Here is a 23,920-nt window from a genome sequence, read left to right as displayed (position 1 = left end):
TCTTCAGAAGGCATGCTCAGTCCTGACATCCATGATTTTCAGTAGGCTGTTGTTCTCATTAGTGAGAAGGAGTGAGATAACCAAGTAGTGAGTAAGTCCAATATTTTGTTCTAGGCATAGGGCAAAGCCATGGCTGCTTGAGTTTAGAATGAAATAAAGACAGCAGATTCATGAGTTGAAAGGAGGAAAGAGGAAAAGGTGCAAGCTGAGTGTTAGGATTTCTTCATATTTATTATTATTATTATTATTATTATTATTATTATTATTATTTATACCCCGCCCTCCCCAGCCAAGACCAGGCTCAGGGCGGCTAACAACCAATCATAAAAACAAGTTGAATAAATACAACTTAAAAACAAGATTAAAATACAGCATTAAAATATTAAAATGCAGCCTCATCACAGGAGGAGAAAGGAAAAAGAAAAAAGAAAGGGGGAGGGAATCAAATTGGCTCCAAGCCAAAGGCCAGGTGGAACAACTCTGTCTTACAGGCCCTGCGGAAAGAGATCAGATCCCGCAGGGCCCTGGTCTCAAGAGACAGAGCATTCCACCAGGCCAGAGCCAGTGTTGAGAAGTGTTTTAGTCCTTAATGGTACTAATAGGCATACTCTGAGGAGCTTGATTGGGATTTGGACTCAGTTAATAGCTTCTTCCCCCCACCCCGAGCCCAGTTCCAAAATTCAGCAACTCAATTGCCTTTCTGATGACATCTCAGCATAATGAGCCCCAAACATCCTCTGTTATCACCCAAACACACTCGCAAGCTCCCATCAGTCTCTTCCTTTTACCCCTAACTAAACTTTTCAGTGGCAATTGGGGCCTTTGTGCAGGGACTCTGAGACATACAGCTTTGCAGCATTCATGAGTACTCAGGAACATCAGTCACCCTGGAAATGCCATCTCTCAAGGCTCCTTGTATCTGGGATGTTGTAACATGCATGCTTACATCAGTATCCCAGTTTGGATATGAAACTTCCAGGAACCTGATTTCCATGAGTATGCAAAATCTTGGTTTATCTTCTGAGGCATAGAATAACACCTTGGGGAAATGACTTGAGGTTGTATCCAGCACTTGTCCTACTCTGAGTAGAACCAAGATCATATATAGGACCAATTCTTTTGACAATATATTTACATTGGTATCATAAAAAATATTCAGTAGCAATAATTTTGGACAACAAGCAATAGTTTCTTTAGTCATATTTGTCATTTCTGTCAAAATTAAATCTCAGAAATCTTGCACCAACTGACAATCCCAGTACAAAAGCTAATATGCGGTGCTTTTTTCTAGAAAAATAAGGTGCTAGACTTAATAAGTTTTCAAATTGTGATGTGTGATGTCCTATGACCATAGGAGTGTGTGTGTGTGTGTGTGTGTGTGTGTGTGTGTGTGAGAGAGAGAGAGAGAGAGAGAGAGAGAGAGAGAGAGAGAGATATGAGTGAGGATAGATATAATGTTTGGGCAAAGACAATCTTAAGAAAGCAGAGATGCAGAAAAAAAAACAAAAATGAGTAGCATCAATACCTTGCAAGTTTGAAAACTTACCGGGTGCCCTAGATGGTTGAAGGGCACATTGAGCCAGGAGAAAGGTACAGCATGAGCCCAAATCCATTCTTTTCTGAAAAGGATTAAGAAGAGGGGGAGCCCTTAAGGTCCCTTGGTAGAAACATTAAAATCTGTTTTGTTTCTTAATTGCAGGAGAGTAGGCATAAAGGAGTAAAGCCACTTTTAGGTGCTTTTTTTAAAAAAAAATTGTTTATTTTGTACCTGGTTTTTATGTTTGTTTATACAGATGTAAACGAATGTGCCCAGAATCCTCTTCTTTGTGCCTTCCGATGTGTGAACACGTTTGGATCATATGAATGCAAATGCCCTGCAGGTTACGTCCTCAGAGAAGACAAGCGAATGTGCAAAGGTAGGATTCCTGGAAATTCTGTTAATTATACAATACTGTCAGTCAAAGTCTCCTCTTGCTTACAGATAGGTAGCCGTGTTGGTCTGCCATAGTCAAAACAAAATAAAAAAATTCCTTCCAGTAGCACCTTAAAGACCAACTAAGTTAGTTCTAGGTATGAGCTTTCGTGTGCATGCACACTTCTTCGTGTGCATGCACACTTGTTCACTTCTTCTCCTCTTAGTGTGTGTGATACATACATACATACATACATACATACATAAAAGGTAAAGGTAAAGGTACCCCTGCCCGTACGGGCCAGTCGTGTCCGACTCTGGGGTTGCGCGCCCATCTCACTTAAGAGGCCGGGGGCCAGCGCTGTCCACAGACACTTCCGGGTCACGTGGCCAGCGTGACGAAGCTGCTCTGGCGAGCCAGCACCAGCGCAGCACACAGAAACGCCGTTTACCTTCCCGCTAGAAAGCGGTACCTATTTAACTACTTGCACTTAATGGTGCTTTCGAACTGCTAGGTGGGCAGGAGCTGGGACCGAAAGATGGGAGCTCACCCCGCCGCGGGGATTCGAACCGCCGACCATGTGATCGGCAAGCCCTAGGCGCTGAGGTTTTACCCACAGCGCCACCCGCGTCCCCATACATACATACATACATTTAGTTTATATCCCAGTTTTCCTCCAAGAAGCTCAGTGTGGTGTACATATTTCTCCCCCTCCCTGTTGTCAAAAAACCTGAATCATTAGTACCACTGATAAACAAATATTATGAGAGTGTCTTTGAGATGGCCACATCCCACAAATAAATCTGATCTAAACAGAGGAGTGTAACTACCTCTATTTAGAATCAGCAGCATAAAAATGATAACACAGAGCTTGAACACAGATTATCTGCTTTTTTCTGATGTACACACTTCTTCCCAAAACGTTACAGAGACAGAGTCACTGGTTGTTTTTACACTTTTGCTTTTTGAAAAGTAAGAATGAGCTATTTTGATCTTTCACCAACCTTCTGCCAACGATGCATATGTCTTTCAGATCAGAATGAGTGCGAAAATGGAATTCACGACTGTGATTCAAAGCAAATGATCTGCAAAAACCTAATAGGCACATACATGTGCATATGTGGGCCAGGATTTCAGCGCAGACCAGATGGTGAAGGTTGCATGGGTAAGTAACGATGAATCTCCTAGAAATTCTAATGGCAGATGGTGATTTCAGATTAATGTATGTACATGACTTAACTATAATAGATTCCGGAAAATATTTTTCTGTCTAGATATATAGAGACAGGGATTAGAACCAAGCTAAAATAGTTAGACTAACTAAATCAATGGGACTTAAGTTATGACTACCTATCTCAGTGATTTCAGTGGGACCTAAGAGCAACTAACTTCATCTGGAATACAGCACATGATTTCCAGAGGATAATTCCTCATAAATGCAAATATTATGTATGCTTGGTTCATATTTCTGATTTGTTCCTTGCTATACCATCCTTTGATACTTGGGTAGCAGGCCGCTCAAGAAATCACAATTGAAAAGTGTACCCAGAGCTTAGGTGACACTTCCTCTCTCATGTGAGTGATCTGTCATTTAGCATGAACCTTAGGGTTTTTCCTTACTTCTGCTTGTCTCCTGCCAAAAAGCATAGGCCTGAGTGGTTTTCGGCTTGCGATGTGCTTTCTAGGCACAGGTCCCAGTGGATTTGCACTTTCTTCCAAAAAATCTGCTCTTTAGCACTAAATCAGAACAAACAGCAGTCTGTGGAAAACCCAATTGCCATTTGTTCCGATTCAGCACTAAAGATTGGATTTTCCTTGGGGAGGAAGCAGTAAGGAAAGTGGAGGGGTAGGATAAGCCCTTAGCTTAGTTTATTGTCCTTACAGTGTGGAAAGAAGCATATAAAGCACAACAGTGCAGTGCCTAGTAAAGCTCATAAGATCTGAACTTCCACGGGAAAATATGTATTGTAATGTGCCATGAAGGCACCAGAGAATAAGTTAAGATCCTTAGCCATCCAAGGGCAAAACTAGATTAAGTGCTGGAAGTCTGCAGCTGAATCTACTATATCTCTTTGAATAATATGGTAGTGTGTTGTCCGCTCACCCTCTTGGTGCGGTGGTGTTGCGGGACAGCACAGGCTCCTCCAAGGCCCCGGCGAGGGATCTCAGGATCAGCATCCTGTCTGGATAGGAGGCGTGGGCATAGCCTGCGCCACCTGTCAGGAGCCAGATCCTAGCCTGCACTCAGGATTGGCAAATGGGGATGCAGTCTTGAATACAGGCTGGACCAAGGGGCAGAGCTGACAGAGCAGGAAGGCTTCCCTCAGGTCCACTCCCTGGCCCCTCCTCCAGGCCCGCACCTGGAGCCCTTACCTGTTTTCCCTCGTCAGGTTCCCCACCCACCTTCCCTTGTTTCAAGCTGCTGGCCAAATGACCTTGCTGTGGCTACGGTGGTTGACATATTTTGGGGCCGGGTAGGAATTTGTCCACCAGGCAAATTGGCTCCAGCTTGGTGGTTTTGCCTGCCTCCTGGGAATCGTCACAACTGGGTTGGGCATTGGGACAATCCTTGTCATGAATGGAGGCGAGGTTGTACTCTGCCTGCGCCTCCAGATGCTGGGGGTATCTTGTTAAAGGGGTCTGGGGGAGTTGCCATTTCCTCACACCCAGTTGGGGACGATGGCCAATGACGCTCCCCTAGACAGTGGTCCCTGTGGGGGTCACCCTATTTGATGTAAGCCTTGGGGACCCCTGCTCAGATTGACCTATGCGTCACTTCTGGCAGATGGACCAGAAGTATTTTGATTGCCCCATGCCCAAGCCAAACCTCTTTCATCTGTATTCAATAAAGTTGTGGCCTCAGTTGTCTTTTAATTTTCAGAGGGTTGGGGAACTGGGGAGCACGACATCTGGGCCTGCAACTGGATTGATCCAGTTCAGCCTCCACCCATCTGCTTTTAAAATAAATTAAAAGAGACAAGAGATCTGACCACAGATTGTCAATAATTCGTCTGGTTTGACCCTAAGATAATAAAGCATCAATACATATTGTCCTGCGGAAAGTCATAGGAAACAAATGTAATTGTATATTTCGATCCATTTTTGAACACTCATGGTAAGTATAGTTTAAATGAGAAGTCAGGGGTTTTTTTGTTGCGCTTTAAAAATATTCCTATAAATATATATTGCTTTCGAATCAAGTTAACAGCTAGCTGCATCTTCATGTAGATGTGGAAATACTAATGGTGATAATTTTGTGGCATATCCTTAAAAATATACAGATGAGAATGAATGTCAAACCAAACCTGGATTGTGTGAACATGGACGATGCGTAAACACACAAGGAAGTTACAAATGTGAATGCCATGATGGTTTCACCGTCAACGAAGCTCAGAATGAATGCATAGGTAGGTGTTGGGCCAGAGAAAAGTGGAATGGGTCAGAGCAGTATTTTTTATCTCTTACTAGTGAACTCTCCTACTATCACAAAATCTGTTAACTGAGCATGTTAAATTCAGCTGAAATTTACTGTGTTATCTGTTCAGCTGTCATTATAGGGAACTACTGGGTACATTACTTCAAATATTTATCTACATAACTTTAGGAGGGCCAGAATTGTGTGAATCTAGCTATTAATCTGCTTCTGTTTTTATGTAATCAAACACTGAATTGTTCTGTTGTTACCTAACAATTATTTGGAATATTCTAACTCTGATTATTTCTTCCTTTGTGTCTTCTTTGGATTCTTCACTCAATGACTTTTCTTTCTTTCTTCCAGACTTAATGTCCTCTTTCTTATTGCTGCCTGGTTTTCATTCTCCCTGTTACAGTTGCTAAATATGGCTAAGTATGCCCTTCTTTCTCTTATAGTCCTGCTTCAGTCCCTGTCTCCCTCTTTCCTGCTCCCCAAAATCAGAGTCTCTTTGTCAGCGTTTTGCAAAAGACGTTCATTTGCTTTGCAGACAAGAGAGAAGGCTACTGCTTCACTGAAGTCTTACAGAGCATGTGCCAGATTGGATCAAGCAACAGGAACCCTGTGACCAAATCTGAATGCTGCTGTGATGGCGGGCGTGGATGGGGACCCAACTGTGAGATCTGCCCCTTCCTGGGCACTGTAGCTTTTAAAAAACTTTGTCCTCTTGGCCGTGGATTTACAACCAGTGGCGATGGTATGACTGTTTAAGAAACTTAAGCACCAAAAATATCGATTCAACTAGACATTTAATTTGTAGCTAGGTGGCCTGGGCCACATGCCTGAAGTTCATAGGGCTAGACAGTAGCACATCAGCCTTTAAAAAAAAAACCAAAAACTGTTTTGAGAAGGTCTAGCTGAGAACAATGAAGCCAAAGGTGCACTTAACTCTTCCCATGGCAGCAGTTTAGCCACCCTAAATTGCCTCCTGAAGTGGCTTTTCATTTATTTTTATTTAATTGAAAGGTCACCATACACTTGTATGTAACATGTACTGTATTTTTCGCTCTATAAGATGCACCCGACCATAAGACACACCTAGTTTTAGAGGAGGAGAACAAGGAAAAAAACATTCTCTCCCTCTCTGCGCAGCGCCCCTTCAGCAAAGTGGGAGGAGAAATGGAAGGGGCTCCGTTTCTCCTGCCGCTTTGCTGAAGAGGCACTGTGCAGAGGGAAAGCTGCGCAGCACCTCTCCAGCGAAGTCAGAACAGCAAGAGGGATCGCTGCACAGTGAAAGCAGCGGTCCCTCTTGCTGTTCTGGCTTCTGGGATAGCCGTGCCAAGCCTCTTCAGGGCAGGGGGAGCGTTCCTCCCGTTGCCCCAAAGAGGCTTCGCGCGGCTATCCCGGAAGCCAGGAAAGCAAGAGGAATCGGTGCGCACCGATCCCTCTTGCTCTCCTGGCTTCCGGGATAGCCGTGCAGCCTGCATTCGCTCCATAAGACGCACACACATTTCCCTTTACTTTTTAGGAGGGGGAAAGTGCGTCTTATACAGCGAAAAATACAGTAGTTTGGCCCAAGCTGTAGCAGGTTTCATTGACTAAAGTACTGAAACACAAGCCATGAAATCATTTCTGGGGTTAAGCATTGCCTGCCCATTGAAAGATGAGCCCTGGTATTTGAGACTCAAGTGAATGAGGATTGGGGCAGACGCAGGACTGCTTCTTCCATGCAATCCGAGCTGTTCTTGGAGGGGGGGGGACGGACGACCCCAAAACCAAATAAACCTTGGAAAGGGCAATTTCTCTTTCAGGATCTAGCCTCCCTGTTATGTACCAACCAAAGCAGCCAACCAAAAAGCTTTCCCTTCCCACATGCTGTTGTAGTTCAGGAACAGCAAAGGCCAAGGGAAAAATAGAAGATCCAGTGCTGCAGAAACAAAGAAACAGTCTAGCAATAGGCAATGTAACATGAAGGAGTAGCAGAAGAGGGTATGGGTGAGCCAGATAGAGTAGCAGACTTTGGGTGATAATGGCCATTGCAAGTAAGTGCATGTGTTTGTGTTGGGGGTATCTAGCTCACATAGGTGTTGGTCTTTCAGCTTGTTTCTATTGCTTCGACTGTTTATCCACTGGTATGTCCAACAGTGTCTATGCAGGAATGTCCCTTACAATAATGTTATTTGCACATTTCCCCTCCCCTGCCTTCCTGCTGTTCAGACTGGCAGGAGGAAGTGAAAATATGGCCTAAGGGTCAGAACATGGTCATAAAGCACACTATGTGATTCCCACATCTAGCTGGGAGAAGAAATGTAATGACTATGGCTCAATGCATTACTTGGGTTGTGAGCCAAGTGGAAAGGTCAGCATTTGCTAAACTTTAATTGACAACTCCTAGGTCTGCTGTTGCTCCATTAGTTCCATCTCATTTTGAGGTTTCTTCCTTCATTGTGAAATTGCATGAAATCGCCAGTTTTCCTTTTTTTATATATACAATCCTCCTAAATTGTAGGATCAATGTTTTTCTCTTCACTGATAAGTTACTTTTGTCTCCTGCAAAAGCACAAGAGTAGCACTGAACCCAGGTATGCCGTTTTCCCCCTTTTGTTTTGCCTTCTCTATAGTCCTATTTATTGAATTTCAGATATTGATGAGTGCAAGGTTATTCATGATGTTTGCCAGAATGGAGAATGTGTCAACGAGAGAGGATCATACCGCTGTAATTGCAAAGAGGGCTATACTACAGATATAACAGGCACCCTTTGTATAGGTAAGTTTCTCTCATTTTATATGCAGACATAATCATTTTATTTATCTTTCCTTTCTGTTAAAGACGGGTGAGGAACTATGTTTCCGTACAGTGACTTCCATCACCCTTGATCATTGGCCATTCTGGCTGGGACTGATGGAAGCTGGAATTCAACCTCCTTTGAGAGGTCACAGGTTCTTTGGTAAATGAATATTGAGGGCCTTGCCATGTAGCTTAGGTGCTTTTCACCATGCCACCTCAACTTTTGTCATGCTCAAATCTGTGTGGGTAACCTCACGCATGCTTAAATTTTAAGGTGGCACTCAAGTGATGGCCTTAAAGGCCTGAGAAAGCTGTAGTGTAGATGACATGGGGGATCATGAGGATAAAGGAGCTGATAGCAGTTTTCAAAATATGCACAAGAATGGTGATTGAGAAAAGCCTCTATAAAAGAAGTGTTTTATGGAGTAGAAGGAAATGTCTAGAATAAGGTGGGGAAGACTTTCCTTCCAGGTGTAGCTATCAGTCCTAGGCAGCATTGCCATTGATGGATGATGAGCATTATAGTCCATCAACATCTGGAGAACCAGAAGCTTCCCACCCCAAATTAGAAGGTTGCATCCTGCCTAGGTGACATAGCAGGAGGATATAAAGTAGTCAAGAAAAAAGAAAGAGAAAAGCCCAGAAGAAGCCAGTAGCAGCTGAACTTGTAGGGATTTACAACAACTCAAAGCAGGGAAGAAAAAGTAATGAAAAGAATGTTTCATGCAATCCAATCATCACTTCATCATGCAGCTCCCGAGGAGTAAAATGCAAATGTAAAAATGTTTTTCTTAGAAGAATTAGTAGAAGTAGGGTTGCTATACGTCCCATTATCCTGGACATATCCGGAATACTGCAGTTGGCAGCAGTGTCTGGGCGGAAATCAGGAAAACATCCAGAAAAATCCAGACATATGTTGGCAGTTATTACTGTATTTTGATGATCCTTGTTTATATTTTGTAAATTGACCTAGTACACTGAAGTGCAGCATATAAATTTAATCAGTCACTGGGGGGGGGGCAGTAATTATTGATACCACAACGCTATTAATATAAATGAAAAGTGTTTGTCTTGTTTTACTTTAGATCTGAATGAGTGCAACCTGTCTCCAAAGCCTTGCAATTTTATCTGCAAAAATACAGAGGGCAGTTATCAGTGCTCATGTCCAAAAGGGTACATTTTGCAGGAGGATGGGAGAAGCTGCAAAGGTAAAAGTTGCTCGTATGTGGATATTGTTTGAAAGGTGTATCTATACGTGTGGTAAAGAGCTAGTTTACTTGCAAGGCTATTTTGAGAAGGAATAAAGGGATAAAGTGGCTGACAGCAAGTTCTCTTGCAAGCTTCATTGCCTCTTTCCCCCCCTTAAATTGGCAAGTAAGGGAACAGATAGAGCCTGTCATTGGCCTCTATTTTACCTTGGGTTACCCAGTTGCAGACCCTAAGCATAAACAAGAAACAACCCAAGCACATGCAGAATTTGTGTTATGGAAAACAAACACCTTTTCTGCATTAGTGAAAGACAGAATTGTCCCCCTAACATGCTCATAGTTGAGTGCATTCTAAGAGGATAATATGAAGCAATCTTGAATGTGGATGCACTCACAACTAATCAAATGCACACTCCTGAGATAAATGTGGCAGTGAATTGCTTTGGCTTTGAATTTTCTTTTCAATTGTATTGATACTTCACTGTTGTAAACCACCCTGGGGGCTCTTTTTTAGAGTTGAACAATGGCACAAAAATGTTATATAAATAAATTTTACCAGGTCCAGAAGAATAGAAAGAATGTTCCATCAAAAGTGACAAGGGCAATGTTCCTTGATACTTTCTGCTTCGCTGGATTTACATCTTATGGTTCACTCTGCTCCTTTGCCTTTATGAAGAAGAGAAATTGAAAAGTGTATGTTTTCCTTTTAGATCTCGATGAGTGTGCAACCAAGCAGCACAACTGCCAGTTCCTTTGTGTCAACACCATTGGGGGCTTTACTTGTAAATGCCCCCCTGGATTTACTCAACATCATTCAGCATGTATTGGTGAGTAACAAAGAAGATTGAGATTTATTTGTTTTTTTCCTATCTCGCAGGCATTGCTGCTGGACACACTACAATATCATAATATATGACAATGGCTGGCAACTAGATTGGCCACAACACCAATCTAGAGCAGACTACATGGTTGAAAGGCCAAGACCTTTCTGCATTTCCCCATTACATATTTCCTCTATTATATTCATATATTCATGACTGATTACTGGTCTGGATCTTTCTCCATCACTTGACCTATCAAGGAAGAAAGAATTGTTTGTGATGACACAACTCAAATACATCTGACAGTTTTCACTTCCTACAGCCACTTGAATGGATGCTATTGAGGATTTATACTTTTTATAGGCAAAGGCATAGCCAGAAGTCCACAATTTGGGCTTGCCTAAGTAGCCAGACACTATTTGTGGTCACCACCAACCCTTTCCCTCCTCCAATTCCTGTGGCGGATGTAGAGCACTTGGGGAAAACCTTCCCCCACAAAGTCTCAGGGAACTGCAGAGAATGTACGAAATGGAAAGCATAATCTGCTTTTATGTTGGGAGGCAGAAACAACGCACTCCAGTGGTTTCTGTAAAACTCAAATTGTTGGCAGTGTGTTGAGTATCCAGAGGATGGGAGAGGAGCTTAGTCCAGGATATGGTTAGTTGCCACGGGCAGCACGTCAAGTGGATTTGAGAAATCCTAGTCATAGATGAATTGCAGACCAAGAGGAGATATAATAGCCATCTTCAAATATCTAAGGGGTTGTCACATGGAAGATGGAGCAAGCTTGTTTTCTACTGCTCCAGAGGGTAGGAGAAGAAAGGAGATTCTGACTAAACATCAGGAAGAACTTTCTGGCAGTAAGAGCTGTTCAACAGTGGAATGGGCTCCTATGGAAGATGGTGGACTCCCCTTCCTTGGAGGTTTTTAAGCAGACCTTGGATGGCCACCTGTCATGGATGCTTTGGTTGAGATTCCTGCATTGCAGGGTTTTGGACTAAATTTTTTTTTTTTTTTTTTTTAAATAATTTTTATTCAATTTTCAATTTTAAAGACAAAACAAACTTACATAAAAAAAAATCAAAACAAAAGTAAAACAAACACAAAACAAAACAAAACACAACCAAATTTTCATCTCCTTCTTTCAATGACTTCCCCGCACTCCCCTGCCCACCTTCCATTTTCACTACATAGCTCAGCAAATTATTTATTAGGTCTCTTAAAAATTATTCAATTCTTTCCTTCCAATTTATCTTTTCCCCCTTTTTAACTTATCATAATTTTACATGTTCCCTTTCCCATATTGGATCTATTCTCCAAGGTCGGCGTAATTTCTCTCCCACAAATTCATCCTTTTATTTTTTTTCTTTTTTTTTTTTTAATATTAAATCTAAAATCATAATATTTCAGTTCCAAATCCCAGGTTTTTACCACCCCAAATTCCCCTCCCCCCTGCCCCCGCTTTGCCCCTACCCAAATAGATAAACAACAGTTTTAGCCTGGATTTCTGACATCCGAGGCCTTCAGGCCCCAGTTAGCCTCTCTCCGCCGATTTTGTTTATAGTCCTCTTTGTTGGTCTTCCCTTCTCCATGAAGTTCTGTCAGCAGCTCCTCATATTTTCTTTCTTCCAAATCAAACAAAGACAGTTTTTGACCAAAGACAACAAATCTCCCAAAGTCCAGCCCCAGAAAGAAGTCCCCATTGAACTTGTTCATTCTTTGTTGATTCAATATTCTGATTATTCCAGGGGCTTCTCTCTTCCTCTGGCCCTGCAGATCTGCAATCCCATAGTCATCCTCCTTGTTTCTTTGATTCCCAAAAGTTACAGGTTTCTGTTTGCATTCTTGTTGAACTCTTTCTTTTTCTCCTTCCCCCCATAGGATTATCTCTCCTTCTGCAGCTGCAAATTTTTTTTCCACTTGTTTAGTTCCATTGACAGAGTCGTTAAGTTTAAAACTGAAGGTCATCAACTGTTCAGTCATAATTGTGTTCTGTTTTTGCAAGGTTCCCACCAGACAAAACATTTTTTGTATCTCTGCCAGTAATTTTCCTTCAGCAGCCATTGCAATGTCATCAGTTCCCTCCAGAGGGATCTCCATCATGAATCTCACCCAACAGTCAGTTACTTTGTTGTTAAGAATTATTTTGTTTCCAATCAGTTCAATCAATTCAGTTTCAATGTAGCATTTAATCCAGAAAAGCAGTTATAACACAGTTCCACGTTTCGGCTAGTCGTTTGACAGCTCTTTTTGACAGCTGTCAAACTCCTTATTCTGTTTCTCGGGCTCCCACACTGGGCGCTACCCGGGTCTGGGGGGGTCAACTTAAAAAGCAAAACCCCCGGAATTCCTCTTTCTTCCACTCCTGCTCAAATTACTTCTTAATTCAGTTTGTGAAAGTTCTCCGTTTAAGCACCAAAGTCTTTCCGACCTGGTGCTATCTCTTTGCTTTAAATCTTTTGGTGGGGAGGGGGAGTGCGGACTTCCTTTTTAACACGTCCCCCCGATCATACTCGAATTCGTAAATAAGAAACTTTTAATGCCGAAATTTCCTTTTACTCACGGGTTACATTTTCAGTCCAAATTTTAAGAAGAAAGACAGCGCTCTCCGGTCATGGCTCGCGGCTTCGCTCCGCCAAGGCAGCGATCGACTCTCAGCACCACGCCACTCTCCGGTCCACTCCGTAGCCTTTAAAAAGGCTCTTCGCGGGTCAGGGAGGGCGCTTAAGGTGCCCACCGAGTCACCATGTCCGCAGGCTTCCGCGCCTGCGGTTTCTAAGGGTCCCCGTGTCGCCGGCACGGCAAGACCCGTCCTTAGCGGAGCCGACTCCCTCCGGAGCTCAGAGGGAGTCCGCCATTACCCGTTCGCGCTATCCCGGAAGTGCCCCGCAGGGTTTTGGACTAAATGACCCACCATGCCCCTTCCGACGCGCCAATTCTATGATTCAACTGTCAGTTGTCCACAGGGAAGATTTGACAACAGGCTCCCAACTGGCCACAGGATGCTGTGTTTCTCCCTGAATTTCACACAATACTCTAAGATAGATCTTGAATCCAGCCTCATGCTCACCAGATCCAAACCATACATTTCCCCATTGCATTTAAAACACAATCAATGCACATTAAAAGCACATGACTTCCCCCAAAATAATTATGGGAACTGTAGTTGTCCCCCCTTCACAGAACAATTTCTATCACCTTTAATAAATTGCAGTTCTCAACATTCTTTGGGGGAACCATGTGCTTTAAACGTGCACTGAATGTGCTTCAAATATGTGACATATATCTGGCCTGGTGTTGCTGTCATTGTAAAGATCCAATGAAAATATCTTCTCAGATCATACTTGTTATAAATCTTGTACACTTACCTTGTTTTCCATGGTTTGAATATGAAAGACGAATAACGAGTCTGTATTCTGAGATGAGAACTTTTCACAATAGAGGTTGTTTAGTAGTCATTTTCAAGATGAACAAAAATTGAGCAAACCAGCTGACTTCTCCACCTATTTTCCTTTTAGATAACAATGAATGTGCCACGGATGTCAATCTTTGTGGATCTAAAGGTGTTTGTCAAAACACACCTGGAAGCTTTAGTTGTGAATGCCAGCGTGGCTTTGCACTGGACCAGACTGGAGCCAGCTGTGAAGGTACAGATGTTGGACACATGTAGTCTACTATTCTTTTATCTGTTACTGTGTGATTAATGCATCCCATGTAAATAGGCAGTAGATGTAATCCCCAAGAGCAACTTGGGAGTCGCTTGGGCTTACACAAAATACAGTGGTGCCCCGCAAGACGAATGCCTCACAAGACGGAAAACCCGCTAGACGAAAGGGTTTTCCGTTTTGGAGGTGCTTCGCAAAACGAATTTCCTATGGGCTTGCTTCGCAAGACGAAAATGTCTTGCGAGTTCCTGCGGGGTTTTTTCCCTCCCCCCCCCCTTTTCTAAGCTGCTAAGCCACTTATCTGCTTATCCGCTAAGCCGATAAGCCACTAAAAGCCACTAATAGTGCTAATGCTTCGCAAGACGAAAAAACCGCTAGACGAAGAGACTCGCGGAACGGATTAATTTCGTCTTGCGAGGCACCACTGTATTTTGAAATCACGGCAGGGGCTTCCCTTGTAGAAAATTGGTTAAGTTGCCTTTATTGGGAAAGGCATGACACCCTGTCATTAAATGACAGCTGTTTTCCATTTAAAGGATGATACTGCCCATTGTGAGTTAAATCAATGCATGCGGGGAAAGCTGTCACTCTTACGCTATAATGCATACCCACAGATACAAGCAAATATTTGTGGAGTTGATTATGATACAGGTTTTCCTAGTGATTAGAGAAATAATTCAGAAATGTACTTTCATTTTATAGATGTTGATGAGTGTGATGGGAATCATCGATGCCAACATGGTTGCCAGAACATAATTGGAGGATACAGGTGCAGTTGCCCACAAGGATATCTCCAGCATTACCAGTGGAACCAGTGTGTCGGCAAGTCTCTTTTCTTATTGTCAGAGGAGACACGATAGTTATGGGGTTAGATTGCAGTATTGTGTCTTAATTTAGTAGGTTCAGAGGAAATTTCTGCACACTGTGGGTCAGCAATTTTGGGGGGCCCAGGTGCAAATTAAGAAACTCTCATGGGCACCACACACACACACACACACACACACACACACTGCAGTCTGTTCTATTGCCTATAACAGAATGCTTCTTTCAAGCATAATTTTTGGGGAGGGACACTGTGGGTGTCAGGGAATGCCTCTGCTAGTGCATGTGCATCTGTGGGTGCTGTTGGCAACCCTTGCTGTGTGCAGTCCTATAAAAGTCAACAATGGGTCTACATGTCCTTGTGAGTAGTTGAGTGTTACAGAACAAGCTCCTTTACTCACCTGAAAAGCCCGGTGCACCATTAGTTATCTGTCACTCACTCCTTAGCCATTTATGTGAACTTTGCCATTGATGCCATTAGAGGAACTATTTTGGTGACAGTACATACATTTGTCAATGAGCTAACCCCAAAATGCTTCGGACAGAGTGCATACAGAAGCGCCATAATTTCAGCCCAGAATGGTGCTCATCTGCATTAGATTGCATAGGCTATTTGTGCATCCAATATACAGCCGGTGGGCGCGGTGAAGGTCATCCAATGTAATATGGATACACCCAGGAAGGTTCCTTATACCGAATCAGACCATTGGTCCATCTAACTCTACATTGTCTACACTGACTGGCAGTGGCACTCAGACAGAGTGCTTTCCAGCCCTGCCTGGGGATACCATAATTGAAGCTGGGACGTTCTGCATGCAAAATGATGCTCTGCTACTAAGCGACATTTGGCCCTTCCCCACTCAGGCCCTAGGGAGAATTATTTGACAGAATTCAATCATGAAATGATTTTTAAGGACTTGATGTTTTTTACTTTGGTGTTCTTGTGAATAACAACTTTGATTAATCCACCACTTCAAGGCAATAGATGGATTGCTTACTGTGAGTGAGGTCTCCATTTAAAAGTTAACTTGATTTTTGTGGATCTTATGTTGACATCACGTAAATGCAGAGCTGTCAACTTTTCCCTTTTCTTGCAAGGAATCCTATTCGGAATAAGGGAATTTCCCTTTAAAAAAGGGAGACGTTGACAGCTATGCAGAAATGCAAGTAGATCTGTCAGTGATCAACAGACACATTAATTAATACCTGTCAGGAAAAGCTTCCTATGGACTTCACAAACAATCCATTGCTGTTTCCAAATGCCTTTTGAGTTGTGTGTGTGGTTTGCTTTTTAAAAAAACTGTGGTAACAAACAAATTCATCTGTTCAAACCAGAGGCATTTTTGTTCCTTAAGCAACCTTTGGTGGTGATCTGTGCCTCTGCAGCCCAGCCAGTAAAATTGCTCATGGAGAAAGTTACTGATTACTTCTATTGTAGGGTGGGTGGGTTGGGTCCTTATGTGTTTTCAAAGTCATGGGAAACCACTTTCTTATTTTCATTATATTACTGCAGTGTAGCATGAATGTCCCAATTCCAATTTTTATTAGGAAATCCATCTAGAGGTATTTCTAGTATCTAATTCAATTGGTCCATCTGAGTTGCAGTTCTTTCCTGGAGATATGTATGGTGACTCATACTGTGAGAATCAACCATGTGCCTGCCATTGTTTGCTTTCAAAAGCATATAAAAATGCCTTTCCTTGTTATCATTGCACTGCTCTAAGGGAGGTCTCTGGTTTTAATTATGCTTAGGAAAACTTGCTGACATTTTTACACAATCTTCCATTTGGGAATGTAGATGTTTCAGCTCCAACAAGGGAATTTGACAATTACTCAAAAGTTGCTTTCATTCTGGAAAGATTGGATTAGGAGGGGACATATGATTTAAATTAAAAATTTAATTTGCTCTTTCAAGCTTTTCTGATTTTAATATTGTTGGGAATGGGGTAGCCCCCAAAGACAAGTGGGTATAGTGAGTGTCTCAAGTTATTTTGGAAAGTTCAAAATTCTTCTGTTCTTTCAAATGAACCTGATGTTTTCCAAGATGATACTGTTAGACCCTTTATGTAGCTGAAAAAAGTTGGTGTTGTTTTTGTCAGTTTTAAAATCAGATACAAGTATGTATCTGTGCCTTCTTATATGGTTAGCTTCACTGCTATCATCTTTTCCAGTTTTCTGTCCTTGCTCACATTTGCCTTCACTCTCAAATACATATACCGTACTTAAGTCATAAAAATCAAGGGAAATTAAAATGAATTTAGCTTCCCTGATTGCTGTGGCTGTTGGTGCTCTTTTTCCTACCCATGAATGTTGATCTAGAATTAGACCTAGTATAATGTAGTACAGGCATAGGCAAACTCGGCTCTCCAGATGTTTTGGGACTACAACTCACATCACCCCTGACCACTGGTCCTGTTAGCTAGGGATGATGGGAGTTGTAGTCCCAAACATCTGGAGGGCCAAGTTTGCCTGTGCCTGATGTAGTAGGTTAGAGTCTAGGCTAAAGAGTCCCTGGTTCAGATCATACCTCTGCCACAAACTGTGCCCACATGTCCACCCTTGCCAGCTTAAGCTCAGCAGGGCTTTGGATATGATGGCTGAACTGTCTTTGGGTTGCATCCATAATTAATTGGTGAACTGGTTGATTATTTTTTTCTTTTCATAAGTAATAATTTTAATGAACTGCTATTTGAAAAGTAGACTTAAAAACATGTTCGGTTGTGTAGAGATTATATTTGTATGCACTGGAATCAGGTGGCACATAAGATTAATTTGTAAATAATTAGAATAGCAAACTCTTAATTCAGGCTTGGATTACAGTACATGTTAGTTCACTGTAATGATTTAGCTGCTCCACCCAAACTAGACCATTGTGATTTCTAGTATTTTTGGCTCCACCTTCTTTACCAGAAAACTCCATATCGGCTACAGTTGCTTTGTGAGAGAGATGTGCTTCACAGTAATATAAATCTGAATGTCTAATCTGCTTCGGTTGCAGATGAAAACGAATGCCTCAGTGCCCATATTTGTGGTGGAGCATCTTGTCACAACACTCTGGGGAGCTATAAATGCATGTGCCCTACTGGATATCAGTTTGAACAGTTCGGTGGAGGTTGCCAAGATGTCAATGAGTGTGGCTCTTCACAAGCCCCATGCAGCTACGGTTGCTCAAACACAGAAGGTGGTTATGTCTGTGGATGCCCACCTGGGTATTTCCGAATAGGACAAGGGTAAGAGGATTCTTATTTTGAAATGCATAGTTTCTAAATGCAGTAGCAGAAGATCTATAAGCATTTATCTGAGTTCATTGTAGACCAGCAGATGCTGCGGGTGAGTGAGCCAAGGAGAGAATGTGGAGGCTACAAAGCTCCCATTCTTTTCTGAAAGTTGTATCCGCAGCAGTGGTGAAGCAGTCATGAGGCAAACAAAAGAATTTGTATAATATGAGTTGGTTCACGAATGTATGCATGATCTTTCATCAATTAATAACTCAGCACTTAATGACTCGCAGGTAAATGTGTGAGCTGCCTCTGTTCAAAACTATGTTTCGGCAGATAGTCGATGCATGAAGTGTTATTCTGCATGTGTATCATGTCTCTCTCTGTGTGTATGTAGGTGTGTGTACACACACATACACAATACATGCATATACATACATCCATACACGTACATGGTCTGGATTTGAGTGGGTTGTAAACAGGAAAGGAGATGCAAGAAGAATATAGAGTCAGTGACCAATACATCATTGGCTGTTGTTCATCACACTGCCCCCACTTTTCTTCATTTCATTGTCGTCTGACCTCACTGTTTACAAATCCCCTTCCCCAACCATGAGTGTGTGTGTAGATTTTGTTCCTAATGTTTTGCTACAGATTGTACTGAAAGTGTTGTGGCTGATGTTTTTCTGTCCTTTCCATTTTTTAGACATTGTGTTTCTGGAATGGGGCTGGGTAAGGGTCACGGCCAGGATCTATCTGCCAGCAGTGAAGTAGATGACAATTCACTTTCTCCAGAAGCATGCTATGACTGTAAGATCAATGGCTATCCTAAGAGGGGAAGGAAGCGACGAAGCACAAATGAAACAGATGCACTCGATGCAGAGGTAACTAACCATTCACCATTCCTGGGATGGGTAGGGTTTGTGTAACTTCAGAAGAGTCTTTCTGAGCCCAGTTCCTTCATTAACTTTTCAGCAATATCACCTGAGGTGACTTTACCACTTTAGGTTCATCTGGTTAAAGTTTTGAATTTGCTTTCACAATTGTCATATTCACACATAATGCTTGGCGTAGTAAGCCATACGGATGCGTGCTAGAGCTCACAAGCTGAGCACTCTACCTTCATTCCTCCCTTTAGATGAGCAGGTAAACAAACCATGAAGGAGATAGTTCATTAGCATGATACCTTCCTCCCTGGATCATCACAACTGCTAAGCTGTCAACAAACAATGGCTTGAGGCAGGTTAGCAACAGTGGTTTCTTAGCGCAAAATAAATTATGAGCCTTATATATGAGTCATACCACTGGTCCATCTCGCCACTTAGATATGTAGTGTAGATAACACAGGGTTGTTGTGCATCTAACCTGAGATTCATATTTATACAGGTGCAGCCTAATTGGCTAGCTGTTGTGTGACCATTCATAAGCAGAAGCCTAGTTCCTGAAATGCACTGATGTTGCTGTGGTCTATAAAAGCTCACATTAAGCCAATATGACTTCTAAACACTTGGAAGGGGTATGTTTATGTGAAAATGAAGCTCAGATGCTGTGGCAGCTGCATCTATCAGTGGGGGTCTTCTGATGTCGTTGCCAGTTTTGAGAGGGGTCAGCTTTCGTAGGCTTTCACTTACATGCTCATTTCCTGTGCAGTGTCAGCACTAAAAGTGCCACCCAGCTTTGGAGCAAGAAAGCTTCATTGTATGAGATACTAGCATGTAGCTCATGCATTGGTAGCTCATGTTTGGTCTTTTAAATAGTTTTTGTCGTGGGCATGTGCAATGAGGGTGCTTCTTCTGTCCCCCAAAGGCATTTCCTTCCTCAAATAAGATGCATTTTGGCTGGAAGCCAAGTACCAAATTCAGCTCAGCATGGCCTGGAAGCTCAGACCAGCAGGAACTCACCATGAGATAATTGGAAAGAGCAGCAGAGTTTAGGTGACGAATAATTAGAATCAGAAAATAAATACTGTAGAGAAAATCTGCTACAGCACTCAAACAGTTCCCTTTTCTCCCCAGTATCTTATTTTGCCAAATGATAGTAATAAAAATCATTTGACAGTTTGGCAGAATAAAGCAATTTTGAGGAGATTTTCCTGCGGAAGCTCTTCTGACTTTCCAGTTCTTTAAACAATATAATCAGATGCAAACTTTACAGGCGCCTCAAACTGATCCTTATCACAGCTTCTGAGAACGAAGCATAGTAATCAGCCTGTTGGATGATGGTGTATTTCTCCAGTTCTAACAACCATTAGCCAAAGACCTGCATTTCCTTTAATTGTATTTCAAGAACTGTATATGGACTTTAGGACTCATCTTTTGCTCTGATCTAAATTATCTCATCCTTGTTCCTATGAACAGGGATCAAAGAAGCAGAAAGTGCTAACTGGTACAGAAAGGTGACAAATGCAACAACTATTGCAGAATACCATGTCACCTTAAAAGTATAATTGCTTATGGGCTCCTCTGGCAGTTCTGGAAATCTGGAGCCTTCATGTTTGTGTTGTCGGTTCACAAAGAGGATGTGAGTGAGCTGGAGGCGCATGGTGAAATGTTGGGTGGTCACCCATGCTGTCTGGACTTCCAGCCAATTAATACTTTTGGGGCTCTTGCTAAAGATCATTATGCCTGGGTCACATGTCCCTTACAGTGGGCTTATGAACCCTGCAGACTTGCATCTGTGGTGACAACTGGGTGTGATGCTTGGACCATGTGGTTATTGGGGAGGTCAGCATGCACAGTCCTGGGATTCATGTCATCAGTTTGATGTCTTACTTTTTGGAAGACATTAGTAGCTTGGCAGCTGCTTTTATCTTTATGATGCAATCTGGGGTGAGAGAGAGGCCAGACGTTGATATGTATCCTATGAGTGTGCCAAGATAAATCAATTGTGGCATTGGAACAAGGTGGTTCTTGGGATTATGAAGCCATTAGTCTCTAGGGCCATCATGGTGTTGGAGAGGTGCTGGTGTGCCTCTTCCAGGCTTGGTGACCAAATGGGGTTGGTTCATCAAGGTACAAGTGAATATGGTTACCCTGGAGGCAGAGGTGAGTCCACAGCAAGCATGATATTGGTGAATACTCTCGGAAGAATCTTGTACTAAAAGTGGTGAGGTCCTATTGGAAAGCTGAGGTATTTATGGTGGGCAGGCTGGATGAAAACATGGAGACGCATCCCAGAGGTCGACTGATGTGAGGAAGTTATGGTGGATTTTCCCAGATTGATCCTGAATTTTTTTGTAAATCACTCATCACTTTGGGAATTTGAAGTCCAGGACCGCTGCCAAGCTTTGCAGTGCTTTTTTAGCACCACAATGAAAGATGCAGTAGATGTCAAGAACTGGTTCAATGGCCATGTTAAGAAGATTCTGTATGTATGCAGTATGATTTGGTTCTTGGTTTGGCCCCTGGGGGCTGGTGCTGAAATGAAGTGGGATTGTGGCAGAGCAAGGAACTCTATCCAGTATCCCTGAGAAGTGGTGTTGGGGTCCAGCAATCTGTCATTGTCTCTTTAATCTGCCTCCCCACTTGCCTGGTGGTAGCCAGGTAGTCATTGGTTCTGTTGATGGGTGTTATGGCGGGGTGGCGTGGAGGATCCAAAATTATTACCTTGCGAGGACTTAGAGGCATGGGAAGGTTTGTTCCAGGAATACTTTGGTCAGTAGTCGCGTTATCTGTCTTTGGAGCTATAGTTCCAAAAGAAACGGTGGATTGGTAGTGGGAGTAGCATTTTGAGCAGTGTTTCTCCTTTTCTTGTTTGACCTTCCATTTATGCTTTGACTCAACAAGGATATCCTTAAGGATGTCCTCACCAAAGAGCTTACAGTCTCTGAAGCCTGTTGTGGCTTGGTTGATTTTAGATGCTGTGTCCGCTTTCCAGTGTTTCAGCCATAACATTCTGCAGGCAACCACTTCTGCTGGCATGGTGTGTGCAGTGAACTGGGTTGCGGGCAAGGTAACATCTTCAACAAAGGCTGCTGATCTGGAGAGCTTACGGAGTATCTTGCGGATTCCATCAGCGTCCTGCTGTGGATTGTTCAAGAGGTCATCAACCACTCTGGCAGATGTAGACATAGGAGAAAGGGTGGGAGAAAGGAGAAGGAAGCTATTGCTTCAGGGGGAGAGCGGCTTCAAGAACAAAGGAGAAGGCAATAGAGACGATTAAGCTGAGAAGAAGAAAGCAGGTGCTCGCTTTGTTCAGGAAGAAACAAAAAACTGGCTGCGAGCGAGGCCCATGCGTGTGGTGGGTAGCTCCATACCTCAGAGGACTAAGCTGGCCGAGGGACCCCATCAGGGACAGCCTGATTTTATGTTTCAGTTTATAACTTCATTCTAACAAGACTCCTGCCCCAAGTCTCAGGCAAGCTCTGCATGGGCCTGCCAGGAGCCGCCTACTTCCTGAACAGTTTGGTGTCCGGCAGGTGGAGCCAAAGCCCAACTCGGTACCCTAGGAAATATTCTGAGTAGCAAAATATTGTATGCACCCCACATACTATCTGAATAGCTGGGGTGGTTATTATGTATGTATGGAAAAGCAAGAAGAAATATATTAAAGCACTCTGTTCTTTCACAGGATCAACCTGAGATGGAGACAGCAGTCAACCTTGCCAGCTGGGATATTGAAAAGCCAGCCACCCTTTCTTTCAACATCTCCGATCTTAATAACAAAGATCGCATCTTGAAACTGATCCCTGCTCTCACAACACTGACAAATCACAACCGATATTTAATAGACCATGGGAATGAAGGTGGTTTCTTTAGGATAAATCAGAAAGAAGGAGTAAGCTTCCTTCACTTAACAAAGAAGAAGCCAGTGCCTGGAACCTACTCATTACATATCAGTAGTATTCCGCTCTACAAAAAGAAGGAACTCAATCAGCTTGAAGATAAACATGACAAAGACTACCTCAGCGGTGAGCTAGGAGACAACCTGAAAATGAAAATTGAAATTTTGCTTCATTAATTCACGAGAGACCAAATAATTAAAGCCAAAGATAGCTAGGTGAGACTTGAATGTTTTATTTCCCAATAAGGTTCTCCATATCACAGGTACAATCCTTCATGAATACATTTGAACATGTGAGCACTATTCCATTTTGATGTAAGCAAGGTACAGGAAGAAAACTGTAGCTCACAACAACCACTTTCTCAGGCTTCTTGTAAGTATACCTACCTTGATATGCTGAATCTTGAATACCGGGACTGCTGTTGGAAGTTGGCCACTGATGCCGAGGCAATATCCTGTCAGCAGCGATGCAAGAAAACAAGCTCAATCAACGGATTCTTATGTTTTGTTTCTGTTTTTTTAAAAAAATCTTAAAATCCGCTTCTCCAGCTACATCTTACTAGGTCAGCCGTTTATGATATCAAATTGGTGCTAGAAAATGTCCAACCTAGATTTTATAAATGCACTGTAATATATACACAACTTAGAAGCCAAAGAAATTGCAATTATTCCACCTAAATACATCAATCAACCAAAGTTTAGCTCAGTAGTTTATCTCAGTTATACCTATAATACAGTACATGTAAATTAAGTGTGTGTATACTGTAACCATGCTATTTTTATCCATGAAGCATTTGTAAACTAGAATAATAACACCCTTCATGTGAGGGTTTATAATGGTGCTTATAAGATCAACTACTTAACTGTATACACAAATCTGGTGATAACATTTCTGTGACAATCAAAATGCACTGGGGTCAATGGCGACCATTAAACATTCTCAGAAGTCACATGACACAGTGCCATCCATAGTTACACCATGACATAATGTAACATGTCAAAGAGTACCTACCATCATTCATATCAACAAGGGTTCATTGTCAAATGTCACAATAAAACAGTTTTTTTTAGTTCATTCTGTGGCTTCATGTTCTTGCTAAAGTTACAGAAAACCATATGAAAAGCTAGATTCATGTGCATCCTAATATTCATTTTTATGTTTAAATTGAAGACAACTATTAATAAAAGCTACAAAATCCACATGGACAATTCAGTTTGCAGTTTGGTGGGGGAGAGAATAATGCATTTACCAAAATAACCTGTACACCAATAATCTCTCTTAAAAGTATAA

The 23,920-nt window shown here is 42.3% G+C and overlaps 1 protein-coding gene across 4 annotated transcripts in view; it reads left to right on the top strand.

Moving 5' to 3' along the window:
* FBN1 (fibrillin 1) overlaps window positions 1-23,704 on the top strand; it is a 210,942-nt gene extending 187,238 nt beyond the window's left edge. For 3 of the 4 annotated variants that reach the window (XM_081838597.1, XM_081838595.1, XM_081838596.1), the window contains 12 exons: window positions 1,794-1,916; window positions 2,947-3,078; window positions 5,195-5,320; window positions 5,876-6,082; window positions 7,967-8,092; window positions 9,199-9,321; window positions 10,032-10,148; window positions 13,661-13,789; window positions 14,510-14,629; window positions 17,628-17,859; window positions 18,554-18,731; window positions 22,417-23,704. In XM_081838597.1, the coding sequence (XP_081694723.1) occupies window positions 1,794-1,916; window positions 2,947-3,078; window positions 5,195-5,320; window positions 5,876-6,082; window positions 7,967-8,092; window positions 9,199-9,321; window positions 10,032-10,148; window positions 13,661-13,789; window positions 14,510-14,629; window positions 17,628-17,859; window positions 18,554-18,731; window positions 22,417-22,806 (2,003 nt within the window). In that variant the 3' untranslated portion in view covers window positions 22,807-23,704. Of the gene's footprint in view, window positions 1-1,793; window positions 1,917-2,946; window positions 3,079-5,194; window positions 5,321-5,691; window positions 5,856-5,875; window positions 6,083-7,966; window positions 8,093-9,198; window positions 9,322-10,031; window positions 10,149-13,660; window positions 13,790-14,509; window positions 14,630-17,627; window positions 17,860-18,553; window positions 18,732-22,416 lie in introns of those variants that run through there. The other variant, XM_081838598.1, reaches the window with a different exon arrangement.
* The last annotated feature ends 216 nt before the right edge of the window (window positions 23,705-23,920 follow it).

Source organism: Podarcis erhardii, assembly GCF_964252035.2.
Source record: "Podarcis erhardii genome assembly, chromosome: 14".
Taxonomy (NCBI): domain Eukaryota; kingdom Metazoa; phylum Chordata; class Lepidosauria; order Squamata; family Lacertidae; genus Podarcis; species Podarcis erhardii.
This window is presented reverse-complemented; position numbering and strand designations above follow the sequence as displayed.